At 39.6% G+C, this 26,931-nt stretch overlaps 2 gene segments (V, D, J or C); both read right to left on the reverse strand.

Annotated features, from left to right (window-relative positions):
• The window catches only part of LOC103241327 (immunoglobulin kappa variable 2-24-like), a 978,355-nt gene that overhangs the window by 392,647 nt on the left and 558,777 nt on the right, over positions 1 to 26,931 (reverse strand).
• On the reverse strand, positions 22,856 to 23,411 carry LOC140713388 (immunoglobulin kappa variable 1-5-like). The segment is given in 2 exon segments: positions 22,856 to 23,202; positions 23,335 to 23,411. Coding segments are annotated over 2 exon segments (402 nt in total).

Genomic DNA, 26,931 nt, shown 5'->3' on the forward strand with positions numbered 1-26,931 from the left:
TATTTTATTTTATTTTATATATGATAAAACACACACTGCAAAGCATGCAAATCTTAAGGGCGTAAATGAGTTTTAAGATACAGATCATTTCATGTCATGATCCAAATCAAAATACGGAAGGTTTCCAATTCTCTCACTGCTTTCTTTATGCACCTTCCCAGTTAGCAATTGCTGCTGAAAACACAATCAATGTAATGGATATTCTGACATCTATAATAATTGTTTTTTTTTTTCCCTGGACTTTATATCAGGAAAATATTTTTTGTAGCTTCTTTCTTATTTCTTTCACTTTCTGAGGCCTTGATTCCTTCTTGTCAATTTGCATTGCTAACTGCTGTCATTCCTTGTGATTCTGAAGAATTTTCTCATGAGTCTCTTGCAAGGCATATATGCAATTAAATAATCTTCATATCTGAAGGAATATTTCTACCTTGTTTTTACATTTAAATGATTGTTTTGCTGGATACAGAATTTGTGGCTGACTTTTCTCCCCCAGTATTTAAATATATCATTCCACTGTCTTGTCACCTCCATTGGTAATGATGAAAATTTAGCCAATGGCTTCATTATTGCTTCCTAGTATAGAGTAAGTCAGCATTTTAGAGATGCATTCCAAATTCTCTGTGTCTTTGTCTTTCAACATTGGTACTATAATGTTTATAGTTATGAATTGCGTTGTACTTATCCTAAATGGGTTTCACTGAGCTTCTTTCATGTATAGATTAATGTGTTTCATCACATTGAAACATGATTTTCATTGTTTCTCCATTGTTTTCATTTTCAGTTTTTGTTTTAGAATCATAGCATACATGTACAGATATGTTACAAAGTTATTTCGCACGATGCTGAGGTTTGGGATATGACTGAACCTTTTAACCAGGTAGTGAACATTGTATCCCATAGGTAGTTTTTCAGCCTCTGCCCTTCCTCCCTCTCTCTCCCCTCTAGTAGTCCCCAATGTCTATTGTGCCCATAAGCTGTGGACTGGATAAAGAAACTGTGGTATATATGCACTGTGGAAATCTATGAAGCCATAAATAAGAACAAAATCATGTCCTTGCAGAAACTTGGATGTAGCTGGAGGCCATTTTCCTAAGTGAACTGATGCAGAAACAAAAAACCAAATACCACATGTTCTCACTTATAAGTGGAAACTAAACATGGGGTACACATGGTCATAAAGATGGGAACACATTTTTTAGCCTCTTTCTATTTTTCTTTGTTATTCCTAATACAAATGTGTTGGTATTCTTCACATGGACCTATCATATCTGAGGTTTTATTCATTTTTCTTTACAATTTTCCCTTCTTTATATGAGATCATTTCTATTGACTTGTTTTTCAGTTCACTGATACTCATCTCATCTTAAATTGCTGATGAGTCTACTTTATATATTTTTTCAACTGAGTTGTTGTACCTTTCATTTCTTGGATTCCCAGTAGTTCTGTTTTCATAGTTTTGTCTCTGTTTGAGAGCCGCTATTTGTTTAATCATTGTCTTCATATATTGCTTTTTAAGACTTTTATAATAGGTTAAAATAATTATCTGAGCATATATTGGATAAGGGTGGAGCACATAGACATCATGGAAAAGGACCATAAGGCAGGGAGCTCAGAATTAGATTAGTTGAATTTGGAGTCTCTTACTACATGATGCTCCTGTGAGATTGAACTATTTTCCATATTTTATGTTTCTCATATTATAAATAGTTTCCATTTTTAAGATAGTAACTATGTATAGAAATTCAGCTTATAAATGCCTGGAAATTTCTAACAGAAAAATTGATGAAAAGATAGTTTCTCTTAGGCCCCCACACCAGCCTCTGCCTGGGACCTGAATTTCTCTTTGAGGCAGTGGAATCTGTGATGAGGTTTTGAGTTGGGCAGTGAAATCACGGCAGGGCAGGCTGTGCTCTGGGTGCTGTGGAGAACAGGAGGACACTCCTTCAGGGTCAGTGATGCTGGGAGTTCGAGGGGAGACTCAGCATGGAGCTGCCTGTGAGTTGCACTAGCAATGCTGTCCAGACAATGATCATCCCACAAGTGTACTCAGATGCCAGTGGATGGCCCAAACGTGGGCTCAAGTTGGACAAAGACAAAGGTTTAGGGATGAATATATGGGGCTCATTCGATCCTCTGAAGTTTCAGCATTATCATAATGAATGATATGGGAAAAGAAAGAAGTCACAAGGCTGTGATTTTTAATTTGGTATTAAAATATATCCCCTCTGCTCATTTTTCCCTCCAGAATGTAACTACTGGTATACATTTAACCAAAGTCACTGTTTTAATGGTCATTTTATGAACTGACACCCTGTGTGCACAGTTTCTAAGTAACTGGGTAGCCAGACCATCATTCCTATGGGTGAAGCCAGGAAGTGACTGTGGATGTGAACAAATGTGAGTTTCATGTACTCATCTCCAAAGCTGCGGGCCACTGATCTGGGGAGAACCTGTAGACATTTCACTTTCCCATGCCCAGATGAGAGGACACCTTGATCTGTGTTCTTCGGATGAACTCTAAAAACTGGATCACATTCTGAAGCTCTAGTTCACACTTCTTTTCTTTGCTACAGAGACTCTCTCACTGACATGTATTGTACCCTCTGCATAGAACAGTATGTGATACATACAACTTGTTTTCTGCTAAATACCCAACGATCATGTTGTTTATGAGTCTTCCATAGGTATTCCCTGCCCTATGGCTATGGGGTCTTCCAAAAGAATGGGCCAGAGGTGGAGCTGTGAAACTGTAGCTGGATGAAAAGTGTAAGCTTCAAATAGAATAAAGAAGTGGTGATAATGATAATATTCCAAATTAGTCTGGGCTCTTGGCTGTGATTACTGGTATGGGGGAAACAGTCTAAGTTTGGTATTTTTTTGTCTGTTTTTGTTTTTTCAATTGATAAAACAGCCAGAGTAAAGTTCACACATGTTGAATGTGCAACTGAAAAAAGTTTATGTGTAATTCATTGTCTGGATGGAATGATAGAGTATTTCACATTCGCTTGTGCTTCCCTCATGGACAATCTTTGTCGGTTTTCACCCCTCCCACCCAGCAAAAGTAACTGTCTGTCTGACATCTACACAATCATTTAGGTTTTCCTGTCCTGAACTGTACATAAATAGCACTAAGGGTATTTTTTATCTTTTTAGCCTTGGTATTGTTCCTTATTATTTCGAGGCCTTCATTTCTTCAAGTGGAACCAAGGTCCTGCCTGATGTCATTTCCTGGTATTCTGAAGGATTTTCTGTCAAATGTCTTAAAAGACATAGCTGCTATGAATCAATCTAATTTGTTTATTAAACAATTTATTTATTTATTTTTCTTTAGATTCAAAGGATATTTTCACTGGATACAGATTTCCTGGTTGCCTTTTTTTTTCCTTTCAGCATTTAAATATGTCATTTCACTGCTTCTATCCACTATTGGTCTTGACAAAAACTTAGCCAATGGCTATGTTGTTTCTCTGTATGTAGTGTCTGCTTTCATTCTTGATGCATTGAAGATTTTCTCTTTGTCTTTCAAAAATTTAATATAATGAGTTGTTGTAAATTTCTATTGATTATCTAAAAGGATTTTACTGAATTTTTTCATCTAAGAATTTTTTTTATTAATTTAAAAAAGTTTTTGTCATTATTTCTCCAAATACTTTTTCAGTCACTTTCTCTGTCTCTACTTCTTTGTGACTCTCCTTATACATTTGTTGGTATCTTTTACTCTGAGCTCTAAATCCCTGAATTCTTCTACCATTTTTTCTAAACATTTTCTTTAGACTCAAGAATTTCTACTCCTCTATTTTCAAGTTAACTGATTGTTCTGCCATCTCAAATTGCAATTAGACCTAGCTAATAAATATTGAAATTGGGTTATTGTACTTTCCATTTCTAGAGTTTCTATTTGTCCATTTTTTAATACTTCCCATTTCTTTTCTTGAGGCCCTATTTGCTGAATATTTTTTTAATATTTTATTTTTTATGTCAATGATCATAGTTTTAAAAATAACTATTTGAACATCTGCATATTAACTGCTTTGTAGTCTTTCCTAAAGTCAATATTTAGGAAAAGTTAGAATCAGCCTTCACTGACTGTTTTCTGTTGCTGTTATTGTAGTTGCTTTATTTTTGTTCCTACAATATAGATCATACTTCTCTATTTTTGTTGGGGTCCGCGTGTTTCCTAAACAAAGGAATGAACACACAAGACAACACAAGACAAGACAAACATGGCGGCCGCCCCGAATGGCGCGCTCTGCTTTATTTTATACAGTCGTTTGTGGAATGTTACCAAGTCACAAGGCACATTGTTGTTTTTCTGACCTTTCCCTGACTTCGTTTGCAAGAGCAGGACTTATGGGGAACACCCTGCTTCGTTTGCGAGAGCAGGACTTATCGGGAACACCCTGTTTGTGAGCACGTAGTCCTCTACAGTTTTTTTCCAGGATTTTTTAAACTGTAAGCTGTACATTTTTGATAATATATTACAGTATCTCTCTTTAGATTATCGATTTTTTAAATTTAAATTTAAATTTGTTTAGAAACAGGGTCTCACTCTGTCACCTACTCTGGAATGTGGTGGTGTGATCATAGCTCACTGCAGTCTCGACCTCTTGGGCTCCAGTGATCCTCCAGCTTCATTCTCCCGAGTAGCTGAGATGTAGGTGAATGCTACCACTCTCTGCTATTTTTTAAAAAAATTTTGTAAAGACAAGGATGTCACCATTTTGCATAGCCTGGTCTCAAACTCCTGGCCTCAAGGGATGCTTCTGCATCAGCCTCTCAAAGTACTGGGATTACAGGCTTGAGCCACCATATCAGGCCTTGAATTTGCTTCATTTTTCTGAGCATTTTTAAATTTTCTTCTTAGATACTTGTCTGAACATACTGATAGTACCTGACTTATGGGAGTTGGAGTTATAGTTTTTTGACTTTGAGATGGTGTGAGGGTGATATGCATTCAAGTAGAAATAGTACTTCTAATATTCCTATGACTATTCTATTTTCTCTTTCAGTACAGTATCCAATAAATTACCTAAGATATTCAACACTTTATTGTAAGATAAGCTTTGTGTTAGATAATGTTGCCCAACTGTAAGCTAATGTGAGTGTTCTGAGCACATTTAAGATAGGGTAGGTTGGGCTATAATATTGAGTGGATTAGATATATTAAATGTGTTTTCAATGCTTGATATTGAAAAATCTGTATCTCACGTGGTGTTTGACCACTGATATCTCTGCTTCTTTTTATTCTTAATATTAATCTTTAGTTTGAATTTATAGGAACCACACATGTATCTGCACAGCTTAGTGGTCAACAAGGATTTGAGAAGAAGTTTTGCTCAAATATCTGGAGCTTATAAATCTATCTGCTGTCAATCCATCTGTGTGTAGTTTAGAAAACACAAGCAAAATGCAGCTAGTTTTTACCTCCCTCTGGTTTTACTTTGCACCAGGCACTCCTGGGTCTCATCCCTAGAATATATAGCTTCTAAGTCACCAGGAATGTGTGCAGAGATTGTTTCAGCAATATGGCTCTGTCTTATCCAGAAATCTACTATTTATTGTCAGCAGATGTACTACGTGTCCCACACAAGGCACCATCTTGCACTAGCAAAGCTGTGGGCTTTTTCTGTTTATTTTTTATAAAGTTCTCCATGTTTAACTGGAAACACTGAAGAAGTTTACTCCACCTCTTGGCTTTACTCAAGTCCACTCCCTTTGGCAGCAAGCTGCTAGTTTTATTTGCTATGCTCATATTGGTAAAGCTTCAGTTCCGTAATTCATGCTGACTGAGCTGGGGGTAGAAGGGTGCTGTCATAGGCAACAGGCTACAGACTTTTTCTGTCCTTACTCAAAACACTATTACTTCTTTTTTCTATCAAGAATATACATCTTTAATTATTTTATGCTTTGCTAATTTTCAGTGCTGAAATAGCTTTAATTTTTAGCTATACATTTGTATGTGTGTCCGTTGTTGATTTTTTGCAGAGAAGATGTATTAAACTCTGTGATGCCATAAACACAGATGCCTTCTCAAATACATTTAAATGAACATAATAGCCATCCTGAAGTGGAATAAGGTTAAGGACTAACACAAATAATTTTGCATCGGAGAGATTGAACTCTGCACCCCAAGTTTAAAGAGAAACCAAGGTCTTCACAAATAGAGAACCCTGATCCCTAGATTTCACAGTCATGAAGGAACACACTATCAATTTTTAAGTTGCCTTATTAGAACTGAGCAAATTAGTGATTACACTCCACATAATGAGAGCTATGACTGTCTTTAATCGAGATGAGAATCAGACATAGGAAAAGGTGCAAAATAGGAGGAAACTTGTGGACTTTTTAAAAAACACCTTTTTCTTATATTTTTAGATTCTTGTGTGTCTGTATGAGTTTTTAATTTATTTGGAAATACTTTTAAACTTAAAATTTTAAAAATATAGCAAAGATGCTTCACATAGACTCCTCCTCCACCTTGCTCTAATGTCAGCATCATGCATAACCACAGTGTAAGTATCACAACCATGAGATGAACATAGATATAATGTTATTAGTTAACTCCTTTAAAATACCATATGGATTTCACTGATTTTCCCATTAATGTCATTTTTGTTTTATATTACAAGATAAAATTCAAGTTTCTTTATTTTATTTGGTCATCTTGTCCTTAATATCTTTAAATCCATGACAGTTTTTCACTTTTGTTTCTCCTTCACGGCCGTGAAACTTTTGAAGGTTACTGGCCAGTTATGTTGAAGAATGTCTTCCCAATTGAGTTTGCATGATGTTTACTCTTGATTTAATTCACAGCATTAATTTTTGGCAAGAATAATACAGATAAGATGTATCCTCAGTGCTTCATAGCAGATGTTACATAATGTCAACATGTTTTATTGACATAATAAATGAATATGATCAATGAAATCCCTTTTGGAAGGAAGTCTTGGAGAAAAATAATGAATACAACGGCTTCTATCCCTCCTTCTACTTGGTCATTTGCAGACGTCATTAGGAATAGTCCTTTTCTAGTATGTACTTTATTTTTACAGACTTTAATCCTTTTACAAACTACTGAACCTTAAAGAAAATTGAAGAAATAATTTAGTTCACTTTTTAATGGCAAAAGTTTTCACAATAACCAATTGCCACTGAAATGTTGATAGCCTGAAGAAAGAAAAAGAATGGGATTTATTCAGCCATGGTAGTATCTTCGCATGAACACCTTTTACTGAGTCAACTATTTACATAAATAAATAGAATTTTCTACTACTTAGAATGTTGTAGAATTTGAATGGAGCAGTGCAACATGCACAGAGCTACTTCTACTGGGAAAGTGAAGCACCACTGGGGCTATATAAGGATTCATACAGTGAGACATTATTTCTGGAAACCTGGAATTCTGGTGCCTCAGTTGAAGAGAGTCCAAGAATCAAAGTGCAAATTTTTCAAGGATTTTTTTTTTTAGAACCAAAAAATATCCAAATAGAGCAGAGATGCTAAAACTGAGTGGCCACCACACTAGCTGTCAGTAAAGGAAGCAGCTGGTGTAATCAGTAAACACTGATGATTTGTTGAGGTTTTTGTTTCAGGTTGAATCACTGTGTGAGGCCAGTTACTATCCTGCTGACAGAAATAAACTGCAACATCTTCAGGCTCCAGGCTGCTGATGGTGAGAGTGAAGTCTGTCCCAGACCCGCTGCCACTGAACCTGGCTGGGATGCCAGTGGCCCTGCTGGATGCACCATAGATGAGGAGCCTGGGAGCCTGCCCAGGTTTCTGCTGGTACCAGGATAAGTAGCTGCCAATACTCTGACTGGCCCTGCAGGAGAGGGTGGCTCTTTCCCCTGGAGACAAAGCCAAGGTGGCTGGAGACTGTGTCATCACAATTTCTCCGGTGGTATCTGAGATTGGAAAGAAAACAGAAATACACTCATGTAATCTAGATGAAACCCACTATCTTTGAGTAGTGCCAAACTTGTTGATCTACATTGAATTTTAATTGTATTTGGTGCTGAGCAGAGGTGGTAGGAATTTTCAGCGATGTGCAAAACCACCTCATGTTCCCCTCACCTGGGAGCCAGAGCAACAGGAGGAAGAGAAGCTGTGCTGGGGCTTCCATGGTTCCCTCTGAGTCCTAACTGAGCAGTTCCTCCCCAGAGCTCTGACCCAGGCATTGATATGGGCTCTGGAAGGTAGGGCAGCTGGGAGGGACATGCAAAGCAGCTGGGGTGGGAGCTGGGCTACCAGCTGCCCGGACCACCTGCTTCTTCCTCTCTGCACGGAGCATCCTGCGCCTCCCTGGTTGTCAGTTCAGAAAAGTCTGTTGGCTCAGTCTGAGTGTAGAACTTCCCCCTTGTGTTCACAGAATTTCACTCCTGTGTCTTTCTTCTCTTCAGTCACCCCAATTCACCCAGATGATGTTTGGTACAAGCCTGTTAATAATAATATAGAAGGCTGTGTTTTCATTTCTCTCATCCTATCCTCAATATGCCCAGTCATCTCCCTAAGTTCACTATTGGATCCATTGAAATGAAGACTCTGGTAGAATTTAATCTTCCAGATACACCTTTCATTTGCTTGTTAATAATGTTTTCTGAGGGTCCTGAAGCTTTCCATTAACCCAGACACATACCCTCTTTGAGTTAAAAAGTTAAAACTTCTGTTTACAGTCACATGTCCTGGCAGGCCCTGATGTAGATGCTCCATGGCTTGCTGATTGCTTGAAATTAACCAAGCAACTCAACTTCTCTGTGTCTCAGTTTCCATATCTGTGTAACTGTGACAATAATTGTACCTACCTTACAGTACAGTTGACAGTTTAAATAAAATAAGATAAAATATTTACAATAGTATTCAGGACGTTGTGCATGTGACGATTAATTTTGTTTTTATTGTTTAAATATTCAGCACTACAGTCATCACCATTATCATAAATACACTTGCTTAGTATGGACAGTATTCTTAAATATAATCTAAGAATGTTTTATCCAGAAATTAAATTCTAGGGCTTTTTCTTCACTGACTGTACGCACTCTTAAAATCCCAATGATTTGTTCTTAATCTGTGCTAAAGTACTTAGACCTTCAATCATTCCCACCCATCCCTGTCTAAGGCGTTACTACTCATCATCTATTATCAAAATGTTACCCTATCAAAGATAACCATGTCCTGTTGCTGTCCTTCGTTCTTATGTAATCTTTATTCTACCTTGTTATCTTTTGTCTAATTCTTGCCCCAGGGCTGACAATAAGGCAAAGCTACCACCATTACTTGTGGGCTTGCTCCAGTATAATTATGTCAGCCTTGCTATCTTGGAAATGAGGGCTCTGTCTTACAAAGAAACATATTCATTGGGTCAAGGTGTTATCAGATAAATGATTTTATCTACTTGTGATTCAATAATTAATTTAGACTGACTTGAACAGATTTTTTTTAATGACAAAAAGGAAAAGATGACATAAGAGGAAAATACAACACAATAGAAAACACCAGCGATTGTAAGTCTTGCTTCATGGATTTTTACACATATATTGGACGTATGCTGGGTATATGTGTGCAGTGATATCCAAAACTGAATGGTACCTGGTTTAAGGAATGCCTGTATTACATTGGGTCTTGTCTGCTTTTCCAATTATGAACAAAAAGCTACAGTACTATTTGTATGAGTTTTCAATATTCTAGCTGCCTGAGATACATGGAGAGAAGATTTACTGAGATAAAAGCTTTGGAAGTAGTAGACATTTGTCCTGTGATGTTATGGCTGTTGCTGTGGTTGCTGTTGTTAGGAAATACAGTGGGAGTGAAAGCAGGTAGATTTACAAGCTCTGCTCTGCCTCATACTCACAACCCCCTCTACAGATGGACAGATGGTGGTGCAGGAATCTCTGAAACCTCTTAGAAGTCGTTTGCTCTTTCCAGATTCTTTCCTGACAAGTATTGTTTTGTGTCACAGATTAAACAGAGCTCGGTGTAGAAGAAAAGACTAGAGGAAGGGAAGAAGTTTTCAATCAAAGGTAGTTCTTGTAGACACAGGGAAATAGGGTTTTTCATAGATTTATGCCACACTTCTATCATGTTGGAGAGAGAGGCATCAAACCAGGCTCATTCTTGAAAGCATCAGAACATTATTTTAGACAGAAAGAATGATGAGTTTCTTGTCAAAAGGATGTTTAAAATTCAAAGCTACTGATTTTGTTGTTGTTTTTGAGATAGAGTATTGCTCTGTCACCCAGGCTGGAGTACAGTGGCATGATCTTGGCTCACTGCACCCTCCGTCTCCCTGGTTCAAGCCATTCTCCTGCTTCAGCCTCCCAAGTAGCTGGGATTATGGGCATGTGCCACCACACCTGGCTAATTTTTGTATTTTTAGTAGAGATGGAGTTTTGCCATGTTGGCCAGGCTGGTCTCAAACTCCTGACCTCAGGTGGTCTGCCTGCCTCAGCCTCCCAATGTGCTGGGATTACAGGCTTGAGCCACTGTGCCCGGACCTACTGATGTATTAATATTATTCATCTTCTTGAATACCCCAAGTGGTAAAGTGCAAATCCACAATTTAAACTTGAGATTTCTACTCCTATGTGAACTAGTGAGGAACAAAAAGAATTTCTATTGGTCGGGAGATGATGCTTGACAGTGGTCAGTTTGTGAAGTGGAGGCTTATGTCACAGTACTTTTTATGGTGTTACATATGAAAATGGTGAATGGCCTCATACCCAGAAGAATCAGCGTTTCTCATGAGCCATACTACAACAAGAAAGAACTGAATTGAAGCCTGTGACTATCTGATGAAGGGTGTATAAAGAAGAGGGAAAGAAAAAGGACACAAAACACAATATGGTACATGGAAAGAAGAAAGTCATTACACAGCCTATAAGAGTGAAAAAATAAAGAGAGGATGTTATGAGTAGTTTTCTGTTAATTAACTTGACAAAAGTGGTGCAGGGCAGATTCTTGGCCTCCCTCAGGAAGGAGCGCAGTGTAAGCGGGTGGTGGAAGGAAATGGCTTTACTGAGGTGGCGGTTACAGCTCTGTGACTGCTCTTGTGGAGCGGAGCTCCCCACAGGCAGTGTGCCAGGAGCAGCAGCGCAGGGGCAGTTTTACAGTCGTATTTATCCCCTCTTTTAATGACATGCTAATTAAGGAGTGGGTTATTCAGAAGTAGCTAGAAGATGGACATTAACTTTCAGGTGTTGCCATGGCAATGGTAAACTGATATGGCCCTGGTGGGCATGTCTTATGGACAGGTGGTTCCAGTGTCTCTTCCTTGTGTCAGCTAATCTTCAATCTGGTCCTGGGTTGAGTCCCATCTATCTCCTATCTCATTGGCCCTCAGAGATTAGATACTCCTCCTTAATCTTAAGGGGACTGCAGAAGTGCAGAGTCCATTTTCTGTAAGTGCTTCCTGCTGACTTTATGGGTGCAGGCCTTCCCTAGCATTTGAGGAGTAAAAATCTTTGGTACCTGAACTAAGGGACCCAGTGGCAGGATGCTTTCATTTGTGGGATCAGAAGACAGAATGGATTGGAAGATTTTGACAGACCGTATCATCTTTACATGAAATTTAGAAATTTAGAAGATATGAACTTTACTAGGAGATTAAACAAGAAAATTATAATTGGAAGAGAGAGAAAAATTAATGCTCCTATGTCCACCCACAGAACCATGTTATTAATCTATGTGTTTGCAAAACAGCAGCCTTAAGTTTTCTATGTTTTATAAACGGAGGTTGTGGTGTCCACTTTTTGTGCCTACAGGACCTCATAAGAAACAGGTTTAATCCTGGACAGCTGTACCCAAGTAGTGACTTCCTGAAGCCAAAGAGTGGTTAGAGTAATTAAGAATATCTGATAAGGGCCCCTTTATTCTGGTTATTATTGATTCTTGGGGGAACACTTCGCTGTTGTTTTTTGAGAGAGAGTCTCGCTCTGTTGCCCAGGCTGGAGTGCAGTGACGCAATCTCGGCTGGGCTCACTGCAACCTCTGCCTCCTGGTTTCAAGCTATTTTCATGCCTCAGCCTCTTGAGTGGCTGGGATTACAGGCGTGTACCTAGATGCCCAGGTAATTTTTTGTAATTTTAGTAGAGATGTGTTTTTTCTATGTTGGCAAGGCTGGTTTTGAACTCCTGGCCTCACGTGATCCACCCACCTCAGCCTCCCAAAGTGTTGAGGTTACAGGCGTGAGCCATTGCACCCAGCCAGTTCCTTCTTTTTAAGTTTTCAGTGAGACTAAGTCTTCTGGTTAAACAGAGGAGCTACTATTTTCTTTTGTGTAAAGGGCACTATTTTATTTTCATAATTTTAAAAGGCCTTTTGAAGCTGGCCTACATTTCAAATAGGGGTTGAGCAAAGTGTGTCTGACTCCCTGTTTCCCACATGGCCTTAATTAGATTTTATTACGTTTCTTTGGTAGTTCCTTTGGCCAAGGGGTTTGGAATCAAAAAATTTACAGCCAATTACATATTTTAGGCCATACAATATGGAGGTTGGGGCCATCATTAGCCCTTAAGCAGGGAAATCATGAGGTCAGGAGATAGAGGCTATCCTGGCTAACACAGTGAAACCCCATCTCTACTAAAATTAAAAAAAAATTAGTGGGCGTGGTGGCACGTGCCTGTAGTCCCCGCTACTCAGTAGGTAGGCTGAGGCAGGAGAATCACTGGAACCCAGGAAGTGAAGGTTGCAGTGAACGGAGGTGGCACCACTGCACTGCAGCCTGGGTGACAGAGTGAGACTCCAACTCAAAGAAGAATATATATATATATTTTAAAGCTGTAAAAAATAAAAAAGAAAGCCCCACGTAAGGTTATATATGTTAAAAAACCAAGTACCTAGAATAACACTATGCTCGGGGAAAACGTTGCTTCCACAGACCTCTAAGACAAAACACTTCAGCATCAAGGCTGCACCAATAGTCAGAACTGGAGGTGAAAAAGTCACAGCAGCTGATGAAGAAGCAAAAGGAGACAGCAATGATCCCAGGCCATTTTAAAGGTAGAACAAACTGAAAGCAGCAAAACACAACAGTTGAATCTCTAAGACACGAATGTCAGAAGTTTTAAAAGAAACTCGTTATCACATCAAAGGCAAAATTTTCTGTTTTACTTTTTTTTTTTTTTTTCCCCCGAGATAGAGTCTCGCTCTTTCACCCAGGCTGGAGTGCGGTGGCACGATCTTGGCTCACCACAACCTCCACCTCCCGGGTTTCAGCCATTCTCCTGCCTCAGCCTCCCGAGTAGCTAGGATTACAGGTACATACCACTGCGCCTGGCTAATTTTTGTATTTTTAGTAGAGATGGGGTTTTACCATGTTGGCCAGGCTGGTCTTGTATTCGTGACCCCAAACGATCCACCCTCCTCGGCCTCCCAAAGTGCTGGGATGCAGGCGTGAGCCACTGTACCCAGCCTCAGAAACAAAATTTTCTATAATTTAGGAAATCAGTAACTTAAGAAAACCCAGTTTCAATATGCAGACCATTTTTTAGAAAGTGACTGGGCCATCATTGTTCTCATCTCAGATTTCCACTTCCTGCATCGAAGGTGTAGGAAGAGGTAGTAAGACGTTATGAAAGTGGACTGTAAGCAATTGTTAGTGAACAAAATATGACTAAAGCACTATTTTTATATTTTAATTTTTATTTATTGTTATTATTTTTTGAGAGAAGGTGTCACTCTTTTACCCAGGATGGAATACAGTGGTGCGATCTCAGCTCACTGCAACCTTCGCCTCCTGGGTTCAAGCAATTCTTGTGTCTCAGCCTCCCAAGTAGCTGGGATTATGCATGCACCACCATGTCCAGCTCATTTTTTCGTAGTTTTAGTAGAGACAGTTTTCACTGTGTTGGTCAGGTTGGTCTTGAACTCCTGACCTCAAATGATCTGCCCACCTTGCCTCCTAAAGTGCTGGGATTATAGGTGTGAGCCAGCATGCTCAGCCTTAAAGCAGTATTTTTATTAAATAAAATGTAGAAGAAAAAGTGTAAATAAAGTGACAATAAGAAAACAAAGTGCGTTATGGAAAATGATACCTTTAGGGCAGAAAACAAGAGAAGGCAGACGAAGATTCCCATAGGGTGAGGCTCCAATCCACAATCCTAGGAGGAATGTCAATGCTGAAAACCCGGGAGCATCAAGGGAGTGGCCAACAATACCAAATGCTGAATCCCACAGCACCTGAGTATCAGCCTAGGAGTGTCGCCACACCAAATGCCAGGAAATCCTGGAGTATCCAGGGGCTGACCAGTGCAGGAAATCCTGGAGCCTCAGTGGGGTGGCCAACAGTGAGCCCCAAAGGTCTGGTTGTGACCATAGAACAATGTGACTCTGGCTTCTTAGAGTCAACAGAACAGGAGAATTCTTACAACCAAGTGTCCTGCCTTAAACAATTGCACAAACATAATTAGCAGCGAGCCAAAGCCAAAACTGCAAAGCAAACACATATATCGGGGCAGAAAATAAGATGAAACAGCTGATGGATAAATAAAATGACATTTGAGGAAAAATGACTAAGGGAAGGAGCAACAAGGATGTCGTCAGGTGTGCTATGGGGGACTTCAAATGGACTATCTAGCCCAAGGCCTGATTCCCTGGATATCTGATATGGGGCAAGTGGGCAGAGGGGACCCTTACAGGTGTTCAGGAGCCAAAATGGTGCCAAGCAGTCTCTAACGTGGGGCCTGCATGAAGATCTCTCCAGGGTCCCTAGCTTGGGTGGGTTGGGGTCCGGCGGGGGAACTGGAGCATGGAGTGGCTGGCCTGCATGAAGCAGTGGCTCTGCGGCCACTTACCCATCCGCTCAGCTCCACTGCCTGTCAGGAAAGATGATGGCTCTTAAAACAGCATTTGGCCAGTGTTAACAGCTCTGCAATGTTAGCAACCCTGTAGCTTTGATGGCTGTAGCGCTGATCACCATCTCGCCCTCTCTCACTGATCACTGTCTTGCCACATCTCCGATAGCTGTCTTGCCCATTGCTGATCAACGTGTCCATCTTCTCATAAAGTGCCATCTCGTGCTCTCTCTTGCAGTCCTGCTTCTCTGCTGTTCCACTGACTCACTGCCACATCAAACACTGCCTCTCACCATGTCCCATTTATCCTCCCTCCTCATTAAACATCCATTTGCATGTCCAGGCCTTGCATTCCCAGGCTGATGTCTCTGTCCTGAGCCAGGTACTGGAGAGTATTGTTCCTCCAGCTTCACCAATAAGCCATGGTTCTCTCGAATCCAACCTTCTCACTGCACCAATTTTGCCAAGAAGGTTTGCTGTGCACTGGTTGCCGACTTACCCAAATCTAGTGAGACACAACACCCATGCACAACCAGTTACATGAAGTGGATTACTACCTATAGAGAGTCAGCCAGAGAAAGCACAAAGCTGCCAGGGCCTGATCAACTCTAGACCACGCATACTCCACAAGGACTGCAGCTGAGGGGCCCTGGAATGCAGCCCACCCTGTGTTTTGTGTCTTAGAATCACATGACACACTGGGCTAGAGTGTTGAAGAAATTCCTATTTCTAGTAGGGACAGAAACGGAACCCAGGCTGTTCTGGTCAATCATGCCCAATGTCAAGATGATACATTTCCAGAACATTCTACAGTTATTCCAGAAGACTACAAGCAAGAAAGGAAAGAGGATTGGGTTGATTCAAGACAAATGGAAACTATTCTGCAAATACCAAAGTGAAATCACAACTCAGTAATCTTTTTGTGACTGGCTTATTTCACTTAGTGTGATGTCCTCTAGTTACATCCATGTTGTAGCACGTGTCAGAATTTCCCTTTTAAAAGCTAAATAATATGCTATTGTATGTATATACCACATTTGGGTTACCAGTTCCCTCCTTTGTGAACATTTGAGTTGCTTCTAGCTTTGGACTCTTGTGAATAATTCGGTTCTGAATGTGGGTATACAAATATTTCCTCAAATTTATGTCTTTAATTACTTGGGTATATATCCAAAAGTGGAATTGCTGAATTATATATTATTCCCATTATTAATTCTTTGTGGGATCACCATCTGGTTTCCCACAGCAGGTGAGGCCTTTATATAACCACAGCAGTGTCCACGGGAGTTCCAATTCCCTAAATTCTCACCAAGACTGGTCATTTTCTATTGGAAGAAAAAAAAGTCCTGATAGGTGTGAGGTGCATTTTGTTTTTATTTTTCTAAGGAGTAATAATGTTAAGTATCTTTTCCTATGCTAGTTATCTAATTATCTCTAAAGAATATTCTTCAGAGAAATGTCAATTCATGTACTTTTCTCATTTTTAATCAGGTATTTTATTTTAATGTTGACATATAGGACCTATTTTTATATAGTAACTATTATTAACCCTTTATCAGAGATATGATTTACAAACATTTTCTTCTATTCCACATGTTGCATTTTCACTGTGCTATGTTTTTTGATGCCCATTTTACATTTTTATGTAGTCCAATTTATTTTCTTTTCTACTTTTGCTTTTATTATGGTGTTAAAGGTGTTAGTATTTAAATGTCTATAAATACTGACTTACTATGCTGAGAAGGTCACACTAGGCCATCTCTCTGATGGTGGAGCTAAGAATTTTACACTCTCCCATTTTGTACCAGGGGACAGTGCAGCTACATGAGAACCCAGTGGCTTTCCCGAGCTCATTTGTCTTGCATTTTTGGTGGATTGTTGTTCACACGGATTGTTGTTCACATTGGCTTCCTCTGGTAGATCCACCTGGAAAGCATTATATTTAGCCAGAAAAAAGGAGGCTGTGAATGATGTCACTGTAAACGGTGTATATTCCCTGTTGCAAATGTCAAATCCATGAAGCATAAAAGGATTTACTAGAGGATATTAAATTCCTTGCAAAGTGTTGAAAAGCCTTAAGGAACAGGTTCCAGGCAAAGCCTCTGGAACAATTCCAAGAATGGTACTTCTGGGGCAGGCTGGGGAGGAGCTCCTGCTGCCTGTGACTCAACATTCAAGCTGTCTCCCGCAGAAAAGAGAGCAGCTCTTCTCACTATTGCCCCCAGAAGGACAGCAGTTCTACTAATCAACTACTGGAGATCTGACCCCTCTCTCTGCAGACCTGCCGGAGTTGATGACATCTTCATTTCAGTCTCATGAAGATTCATGTGTTTTCATGGGTACAGGGGTTATTTCTGCCCAAGTCCCCCGTGTGGCTTTCTATCATAAATACACATCTTTCTACACTTGAATTTCCAGGCATTACTAGTATCAACAGCAACATGCTACAACCCAACATAAAGATTTCCTTTACAAAGAACATCATGGTACCCACATAACATCGTGCTCCCCAAAATGTGGGGGAAACCCCAATCTGTTCAGACCAACACCTTCTAGGAAAAAATATTCTTCTCTCATGAGTCATTAATGTGTCTACTTATTATTTAATTTTTGGCCTAAATTGCAAAGGTGGCTAAAAATAGCACTTTGAATTTTTTTTAAAGAAAGGGCATATAGAAAAGATTAACTTATTTAAAATACATATATGCATGACATATTTAGTTATTATCACCAGCTTCTTTCATGTTTATTTAATTCTCTAGTTTCTGGCAACACTTTCTCTATGGTAGAGTCTGGAAAGGCTACTCCTCATGTCCTTGGTTTCCTAAGTCAGAGATGTGGGGAAGAATGCCCATCAGCTGTGTTACTCCAGAGTGCTTTTGGGTTGAGATGAGGGAGGGGAAGTACCTGGTCTCACTCAAATATGCTCATTTTCCTGTTCTGGGTCACAGCCAGGCAGCCCAGTCCTATGGGCACACTTCACTTGCCAGGTTTCTATCAACATAGGAGTATCCTTCTTGACTGTGGAAAACATAGGGCAGGGAGAGGATCAAGGAATAGCAAAAGGAGTATCTGGAGTTGCCTGAGCTGCCACTTTGGTTTCCGCAAATGTTTTCAGTCCATTTAATTCATTATAATAAACACCTTTCTGCCTAACCAGCCATAATCGCTTTTCTTAGATCCAACTGATTCAGTGATAAAACTAAAGAGAAAAAATAAATACACTTTTCAACGTTTAAGCTGACCAGGAGGCTGTCCCTGGTGTTTATACCTCCATATCCCACTATGCGTTTCATCTTCCCTTTGCCTCACTGGGGATCCAAGTGCAGGGAATGCTTCACATGACTGTGATCCCTAGAACTTCATCCTGATGACTGTTGAAATCTTCTCTGAGTTTTACCAGTGGAAATGGCAATAAATAGAAACATTCCAGAAGGTCCCTTACAGTCCATATTTTCTGTACTTCATCTCTAAAATATGTAAAATCAATTTTATTTGTTCTTGCTTTATATGGGCTAGATCTATGGCCCCAGCACATACCCTAACACCCTGTGTTGACAACTTATCCAGTATTGCATTAATTCTAAATGGTCACATGCTTATCATATCATTTCTTCCAATTTTATGGAATAATTGTCATTCTACTTTTTAGATTAGGAACCATCAACCAGAAAACCACAGCCCTGACTAAATAGAAATAGAGTATTTCAAGTTGTTCAGTTGGCATAACAGTGATGAGTCTACAGCTCATTTTCAAGATATAAGTATTCTGTTTATGGAAGTAAAAGCACCAATCATGGTTAGTGTTTCAGAGCCTCTACCACATCTGACAGCATAGCAATTCACTAGCACAAGGGTTTGTGTGCCAGCTTTGCTTGACTAATAATGAGGATTTCCCTGTCTATAGGGAAAGCTGCACCTGTGCACATGACAGGAGCATGAGCTATACTTTTTTCACTTTTTTTGAAGTTAATAAGTTGCTTGATCCAAAGCCATATTACAGAATAATTTCCTGACTCTGATGAAAGCACTTGGAAAATCTTCAAATAATATTTATGCAGAAATATAACCAAAAATAAAGGCAAATTCATATATACGAAAATAACCAGTGCCCTCCTCATTTTACATGAGGTCTACTAGTGTCAGCCAACACCAGCTGTTAGTCTGAGCCCTCATGTGTGGTACAATGTTAGGGGTTCAGGAGAAGTCATTCTTCTTGGCAAATTGGGTGTTCAGAAGAGCCAGTAGCCCTTCAAGTCTCAGTTAGTTGAAATTCATACTGTTCAGTCCCCACAGGGACCTCCATTCATTCATGAGATTACCTGAGAAAGCTGGGAAAGGTGACTGACTGAAGTCCATGTGTTGAATCATCCTCATTATTAAAAGCCCCCTGCTCATTAATGGCATTTCAACTAATATTCACGGGGAAAGCATTTTTTAAAATTTTGGCTCATATTTGAAATGTCTAGTCATAGCTCTTACAGAATCACTTTGTCTGCAATCATTTTGTTGCATTTCTTTGCAGGCCTGATGATCTGTCAAAACCAACAGCCAATATTATTACATTGCTGTTATGTTGGGAAAAGCTCAATGTCGGGAGAAGCTAAGGCAGGGCTTGCATGTCTGACATAATGTAAAAGAGTCTTGGAACATATCTGGGGTCCAGGGTCTAAAACCCTTCGTGGCCTCTGGAACACACTCTGTGCTAAAGGGTGGAAGGCTACCCTGACGCACCATAATCTAACCCCAGGACATAAAATCCCTTGTGGCTTGGATAAAATCCTGGGCTCATGGCTCTGGAATGTGTCTACACTTGCTGGCTCCTTGCTCTCCCAGGATCGATTGTATCTTGAATTGTATCTTATCTTATCGATTGTATCTTTAAAAAACCTACTCTCCATTATCTCAACTAGCAGAGCAAATGCTAAACCATCACAGGTGTAAATCATGAGCTTAATGCAATGTGTCCTTTTGACCTCCACATTCTCACCACCTGTTTCTTTGTTGGTTTACTAATAAATAGCATGGGCTCCCAGAGCTTGGGGCCTTCGCAGCCTCCATACACTAGCGATGGTCCCTGGTGCCTACATTTCTCTCTCAAACTGTCTTTTTCTCAATCCTTTGACTCTGCCGGACTTTGTCACCGCTATGACCTGGTGTTGGGTCTGATCACCCCAACACTGTTATCATTGCAATGTGATCATCCGATGTAACCCTTGCAGTTTACTCATTGTTATAGTTTTTACATTTCCAGGGCTTTCTTGACAATGGCACTGATGTGATTCCAACCAGCATCCATTGTTGTGAGAACTCTCTTTGAAATATCATCATTGTGGGCATGAACAAAATGGAGACTTTCATAGGATGCCATGAATTCAACATTAGTCAAAATTTGGTCTAGTCCTACTCTTGGAGCTCTACTGAGTTGGAAAAATATTTTAGGTAGGGACTAGCATTTGGTAGAATTTTAAAAATAAAGGCTACAAAGAAATTTTCTGTAGCAAGAGTAAGAACTATATGTGGTCCAGAATAGCATTGTTTTATGGAATGTTACAAAAAATTTTAAATGTATTTAATTTAGATAAGAATTTTATAAATATGCATATATTGCATATATGGTAGAATAAATATACTTAAATACAAATATATATTCAATATTATATATTCAATGTATATAGTAGCCAACATATTATCAAAAACATATATATTCACTTCTATGTATCTTATATACATGTATGCATACTTTTCCATAAATAAGGTAAATTTTAATTTTTTATTGAAATACTAATTAGTTTTAATTTTGTCTTTAATTTTCTTTTAATAACTTCATAATTTGATTACTGAATATTCACATTTAAACCACCAATTCAAGAAAAAATAACTATGTGTAAATATAGGTAGAGGTGTAAATATTGTATCAGTAAGCTTTTATGCATTAATGATTGATAACTGGTTAAATACACAACTCAGTGGCTGATAAGAGTAAATATTTGTTTTCAAGTTCATGGATGCTCATGTTCACAATCATCTGACTGATCAAGGAAGGGCTCAGCTGAGTGGTTCCTCTGCAGGACACAGAGCTCATCTTCAGCCTATAGATATCAATTGTCTGAGGACAAAGCTGAATAGCAGTGACTACACATGACACAAGATTCTTGTGGCAGGTCACAGGAGTGAACATCCCAAACCAAACTGCACAGTTGAATTTAAGTCCAATAATTTCTAACATAACTTCAGATATTTAAAATATATTCCTTTATTTCAGTGAGTACAAATTTTCAAGAAAATGTTTACTCCATTTAATTATAGACGTATTTGATCATTCCATGGACAAATAATTATGTTTTCATCCTTTGTAACCTTGAAAATATTTGCAAATGCAAATTTGCATTAATAAGAAAAGAAAGCTGGATGTGTTTTCAACATGTGGCTTTAAATATAATTTTAATAAACGGCCTCATTGGGGGAAAAATCATTTTAACTTATGTAAATATCCTTTTGTGCTTCTCTTGTGTTCTACAGAGTGACCCAATAAGAGGTCCTCCCATGAGATTTGGACAGAAAAGCATGACTCAATATTCTCCCTTGGTACCTAGGACAGACACAGGAACAGAGATGAGGACTGGAGAAAAACGTGGAAAGATGCTGTAGGAAGTTGAGAGCATCAGCACCCCCACTCCTAAGCTTCTAGACAGGACTGAGGACCACATGGTTAGATAGCCCATACCTCAAGGGCAGATACATTCTGGTTTCTGAGGGAGCACCAGAGAATCCCACTTCTAATATCAACTTTCCTCGCTACTGTATCCTTGACTTTGAAAGGTTGTAGTGTGAAAGTTAATCGTAGGAATTGGGTCATTCTTGACATACCCAACAAAGCCAAGAAACCAGGGGGGAAAGGCACTCAGGGTGAAAAAGATTGTTTCTAGAATGCAATTGAAATAGGCCCTATTATCCCATGGGACTAATGTTTATTGTTTTTTGAAGAAACATAGAAATTGACTCCTCCAGTCTTAAAACTCAAGATAGTTAAATTTGTCTTATCTGAGTTCTTTTCTCAGGAAACCAACCATCAGGCCTCCCAGATACTTTCAAAGGAGCTGAAACTTACATATCACTGAATCAGGACAGTGAGACATCAGACCCTTCACCCATTATGATTGACTAACTGACCTCCTGCTTCCTGTTCACCAAATTATCTTCCTTACCCCTCCCTAGTTCCTCTTCTCCCACATTTCTTCCGTGCTATGTATACCCCTAATTTTAGTTGGTCAGGGAGACACATTTGAGATTGGCGTCCCATCTTCTCGGCTGCAGCACCTGATTAAAGCCTGTTGCTTGGCAATACTTGTTGTCTTAGTGATTGGCTTTCTGTGTGGTGAGCTGCAGGATCTACACCGAATCCCTGGTATTTCAGTAACAAAGTTCTCTGCAAGCTTCACTGCTTTGGTTTATTGTAACCTGAAACCAAATTTATCCACAACTTCTGAGGTAACTTGATATTATTTTAGGATTCACTTTGTCCACCACTGCTTACCAGTCTGAGCTTGCCAGCTCCCAACCCTTCCTAGTGCCAATGAACTTTCTCAAAGAGCCACAGGTAACATTTTCCCTTTTTCATAAAACTCTAACCTTCTCTTTGTTCTTCCAACATATTGAAGACCACTGAGTTTTCCTGTATGCCCTATTTGGCAAATATTTATTTGCAAATGAAACATTAAATTTAGAGATTCATCTCTACATTTTATTTAGAATTCAGTAGGTTAGAGTTTAATTCTCCATATTAAGACAATTCCTACTTCAAATATCTATAGTGGCCTCTTCTCTGTTATATGAATTCCAACTGAAGCCCTAAACTAGACTCCTCAGGTGTCATGATCTCTGTATTTATTAAATCAGGAGAAGCATTGCTATGTTTGTGTAGTTGGGGCTGAGAAAGAGAAAAGAATTCAGGTGCAGAGGTGACTTCATGTCCCCCTCTACTAACACCATCAGAGTGTGGCTGCATCTGAGGAACACTCTCAGCCCATGGAGGCATCAGGAGGAGCAGCTGGGGCAGCCCAGCCTCACACATCTGCTTCCCTGGGGGTTTTTGTTCGGGTGTGTAACACTGTGGGAGGGGTACTATCATACTGTTGACAGTAATAAGTTGCGAAATCTTCAGGCTGCAGGCTGCTGATGGTGAGAGTGAAATCTGTTCCAGATCCACTGCCGCTGAACCTTGATGGGACCCCACTTTCCAAACTGGACGCCTTATAGATCAGGAGCTTAGGGGCTTTCCCTGGTTTCTGCTGATACCAGGCTAACCAGCTGCTAATACTCTGACTTGCCTGGCAAGTGATAGTGACTTTGTCTCCCACAGATGCAGACAGGGAGGAAGGAGACTGGGTCATCTGGATGTCACATTTGGCACCTGAGATTGGAAATAGAAACACAAATATTCATACTATTGACCATATTATTGGAAGATTTCACTAAATAGCCAGGCAGTACTGACAACCCTGGGTTTTCAGTACTGAAAACTGCTAGGGTTCTCCTTCCTTACCTGAGAGCCAGAGCAGAAGGAGCCCCAGGAGCTGAACGGGGACCCTCATGTCCATGCTGTGTCCTGACTGGGTCTGACTCCTGCACGAAGTGTGTCCAGCCTATTAATAAATCTTCAGGGCAGGAGGATGTGCTCTGAGAACATGCAAATGAGCAGGGGACGGGGCAGGCTGGGCACAGCTGCAGGGCTGGCTCATGTCAGTAACTCAGTACCAGCTCAGTGTCCCCAGGTGTCCCATGTAAGACCAGGGTAGCCCAAATTTGTCTGCAGAGAATGTGCTTCTACTGGGGACTATTTTGTTATGAGAAACAGTTTTACGTATTTTTTTTGACAATTTTAAATATTCCTCAGGAGCCAATAGAGTAATGTATTTCATTGGTATATTGGGATTATTTAGGAGAATATTCTTGTTTGTAGGAAACACATAGTAAAATGTTAGATGGTAGGATTCTCAGGTCTTCAAAAGACTCTCATAAGAGTCCAGTTAGGGAATGGGGTAATTGTGCTATCCTTGAAACATTTCTGTGAGTTTAGCATTGTTCCTTTCTTAAAAAAATTAAAAATAAAATGTATCGACCTGATGCCATATATATTTGTAAGTATTAGGTAATGGTGTGATGCCTTGGTTCTTACTAGTATTAGAACAAGCAATTTACTACAGATACACAAAGATGATACCATGTTTTCTCAATGCATGCAGCAGTCACAGAGCCACCATTATTAAGAGTGACGGGTCTCTATAGTACCCAGAGACTAAATGAGGTGCATCTTATTCTTGTTTTGGGCACCTTCATAGTCTACCTTCTTCACTGCCATTGAGTTTTATTTCCCAAAGTTCATCCGTCTTATGGTGGCCACTGCAGGGAGCATGTCCCTGCCATGCACCATCAGTGACACTTTCTTATACTCTTATCAGTGTGTGGGGACATCATCCTGGCCCAGACACCAACCTCCCTGTTAACATCTTTAGGAAAAAGATACTCAGTCTCTTACCAAGCAATTGCCTATGTACATGGAGAAATCAGTTGGATCCAGATGACTCTGGACAGGGATTTGCACTCATTATATCTCATATCTCTATTGTGCCCCAAAATGTCCCAGCCTGGCTCAGTAGCAGGGAAAGTGGATCCAACGATATCAGCATCAGTGGGTTGCAACATAGGGTTGTATAAAATTTTACTGATGACTAGTAGGGGAGCCAAATCACAGTGCTGTAGCCTGTGCACAAACCTTCCTGGTGCTTTGTAAGCAGCCTGAATTGTAAGGGAACTTGCTTATATTGGGAGAAAGGAAGAAAGCTCCATCTGTCCTTTAAATGTTTGCTGAAAATGAATTGACAAAAGAATGATTAATAAGAGAAAAGGCAAACAAAATTCACTGAACGTGCAGCAGGATATTATTGCAGGGTGATTACCCAGATAACTCAATGAGATCCAGTTATTCACATTTCCTTTCTACGGAAGAGGGAATTGGGAAGTGTAGGAAACCTAGAGATAATAGATGAAAATAGAAGTGCATCTTCAAAAGAACAGGTATTAGCCTGTCTGGATAAAGCCTCAACTTCCAGTCTCTTCTATTTTTGATTCATGTTTTGTGTTAATCTTCCCTGATATAAAAATTCCCAGGAAGAATTTCCTTGACAATTGTTTTTCTTCTTGAGAATTTGCTTTTTGGCGGATAAGGGATATTTAGGAAAAGGCTTTTTATGCATTTGCTGCTTTCTAAATGCCTTTGGTTTCACATAATCATCATACCAATCAGCATAGTTTGAGATGTTATTTCCTGGATGCCTTTACTTGAAGCCACCTGCCAAGATCCTATTTCGGAGAGATGAAGCTACAGATTGAATGAGCAGTTGACCCCTGAACAACGTGGAGGTTGGGGCACTTACCACTGGTGCAGTTGAAAACCTGTGTAGTAATAGTTTGCTAAGAATGATGGTTTCCAGCTGCATCCATGTCCCTACAAAGGACACAAACTCATCCTACAGAAAACCAAACACCGCATGTTCTCACTCATAGGCGGGAACTGAACAATGAGATCACTTGGACTCGGGAAGGGGAACATCACACACCGGGGCCTATCATGGGGAGGGGGGAGGGGGGAGGGATTGCATTGGGAGTTATACCAGATGTAAATGACGAGTTGATGGGTGCAGCACACCAACATGGCACAAGTATACATATGTAGCAAACCTGCACGTTGTGCACATGTACCCTACAACTTAAAGTTTAATAATAATAAATAAATTAAAAAAAAAAAAAGAAAACCTGTGTAGAACTTTTGCATCCTTAAGTACTCTATTATATTTGACTGGAAGCCTCAGTGATCAAATAAATAATTGATTAACACTTTTTTACATTATATATATTTTATACTCTATTCTTCCAATAAAGTATGCTAAAGAAAAAAATGTTATGAAGAAAACCATACAAATGAGCAAATACATTCACTACTGATTAAGTACTTGCTCTCAGGTGACACACAGAAGAAAATATAAGTGGATCTGCAAACCTCAAACCCAAGTTATTCAAGGATTAACTGTACCAGGATGAATGTAGCAGTCCCCATCTGTAGTCTAGGACTTTCCCCTTTGCTGTACCTCTGCTCACTTCCAATGGCCGTAGATATGTCTTATGTTCTTTATGATCTTGGGCAGAGAACTCTTCCTACATGCATTGCTGGCCAGATGTCCTGGAATGTGTATATCTGAGAAAGTGCTATGGTGTGACTGTGTCCTCCAGAATCCATCTGTTGTAAAGTTAATTCTCAGCGTAATGGTATTGCCAGGTGGGGCCTGTTGGAATGTGTTTAGGTCTTGAGGGTGGAGCCCTCTAGTGGAATACATTAATGCCAGTATAAACAGGGTTTATGGAGTTGGAATCTTTCTCTGTCTTCTGCTAATCTGTCATGATAAGACATAAGACATCCTTCCTTTGAAGGACTCAATGCTCCAGGCATCATCTTGAAAGCAGAGAAAGCAGACCTTAACCTGCTTAAACAGGAATCTTCATTGCTGGTGGACCCAAACCAAGATAGTAAAAAAAAATCATTAATCTTTTGTATGAGGGATATTTCTCATATGAATTCTTATCTCTTCTCTTTCTTGGACATGTCGGACTATTCAGAAAGCACTTAATTTTTTTTTGTTTGTTTCTACAAATCTATTTTAGATTGAATTTATTAAGTGATTTTTTTTTCTGTGTGTTTTGCAAACCAAAAATTAAGTTGTAAGCCACCAGTTAGCTGAATGGACTCCTCTTTTGGCAGAGAGAACTTCAAAGAAATTTGAAAAACTAGGTGAGGCCATGACTGGCAGGTGGATTTAGACGTGCCTTATTATACTCTCCTCCCTTTGGAGTTCAGACACAACTGACTAGCATTATCATTACAACAGAGATCTTTCGACTGACAAAACAGATGCTTTGTAGCAATAAGATACCATACTCCAACATGACCGATAATAGGCCCTGAAGAAAATCTAAAAATTTTACTCTAAATATATTTCTTTTTCTTTTTTTTTGAGACGGAGTCTTGCTCTGTGCCTAGGCTGGGGTGCACTGGGGCAATCTTGGCTCACTGCAAGCTCCGCCTTTC

The sequence above is a fragment of the Chlorocebus sabaeus genome, chromosome 14 (assembly GCF_047675955.1).
Source record: "Chlorocebus sabaeus isolate Y175 chromosome 14, mChlSab1.0.hap1, whole genome shotgun sequence".
In the NCBI taxonomy this organism is placed as follows: Eukaryota; Metazoa; Chordata; class Mammalia; order Primates; family Cercopithecidae; genus Chlorocebus; species Chlorocebus sabaeus.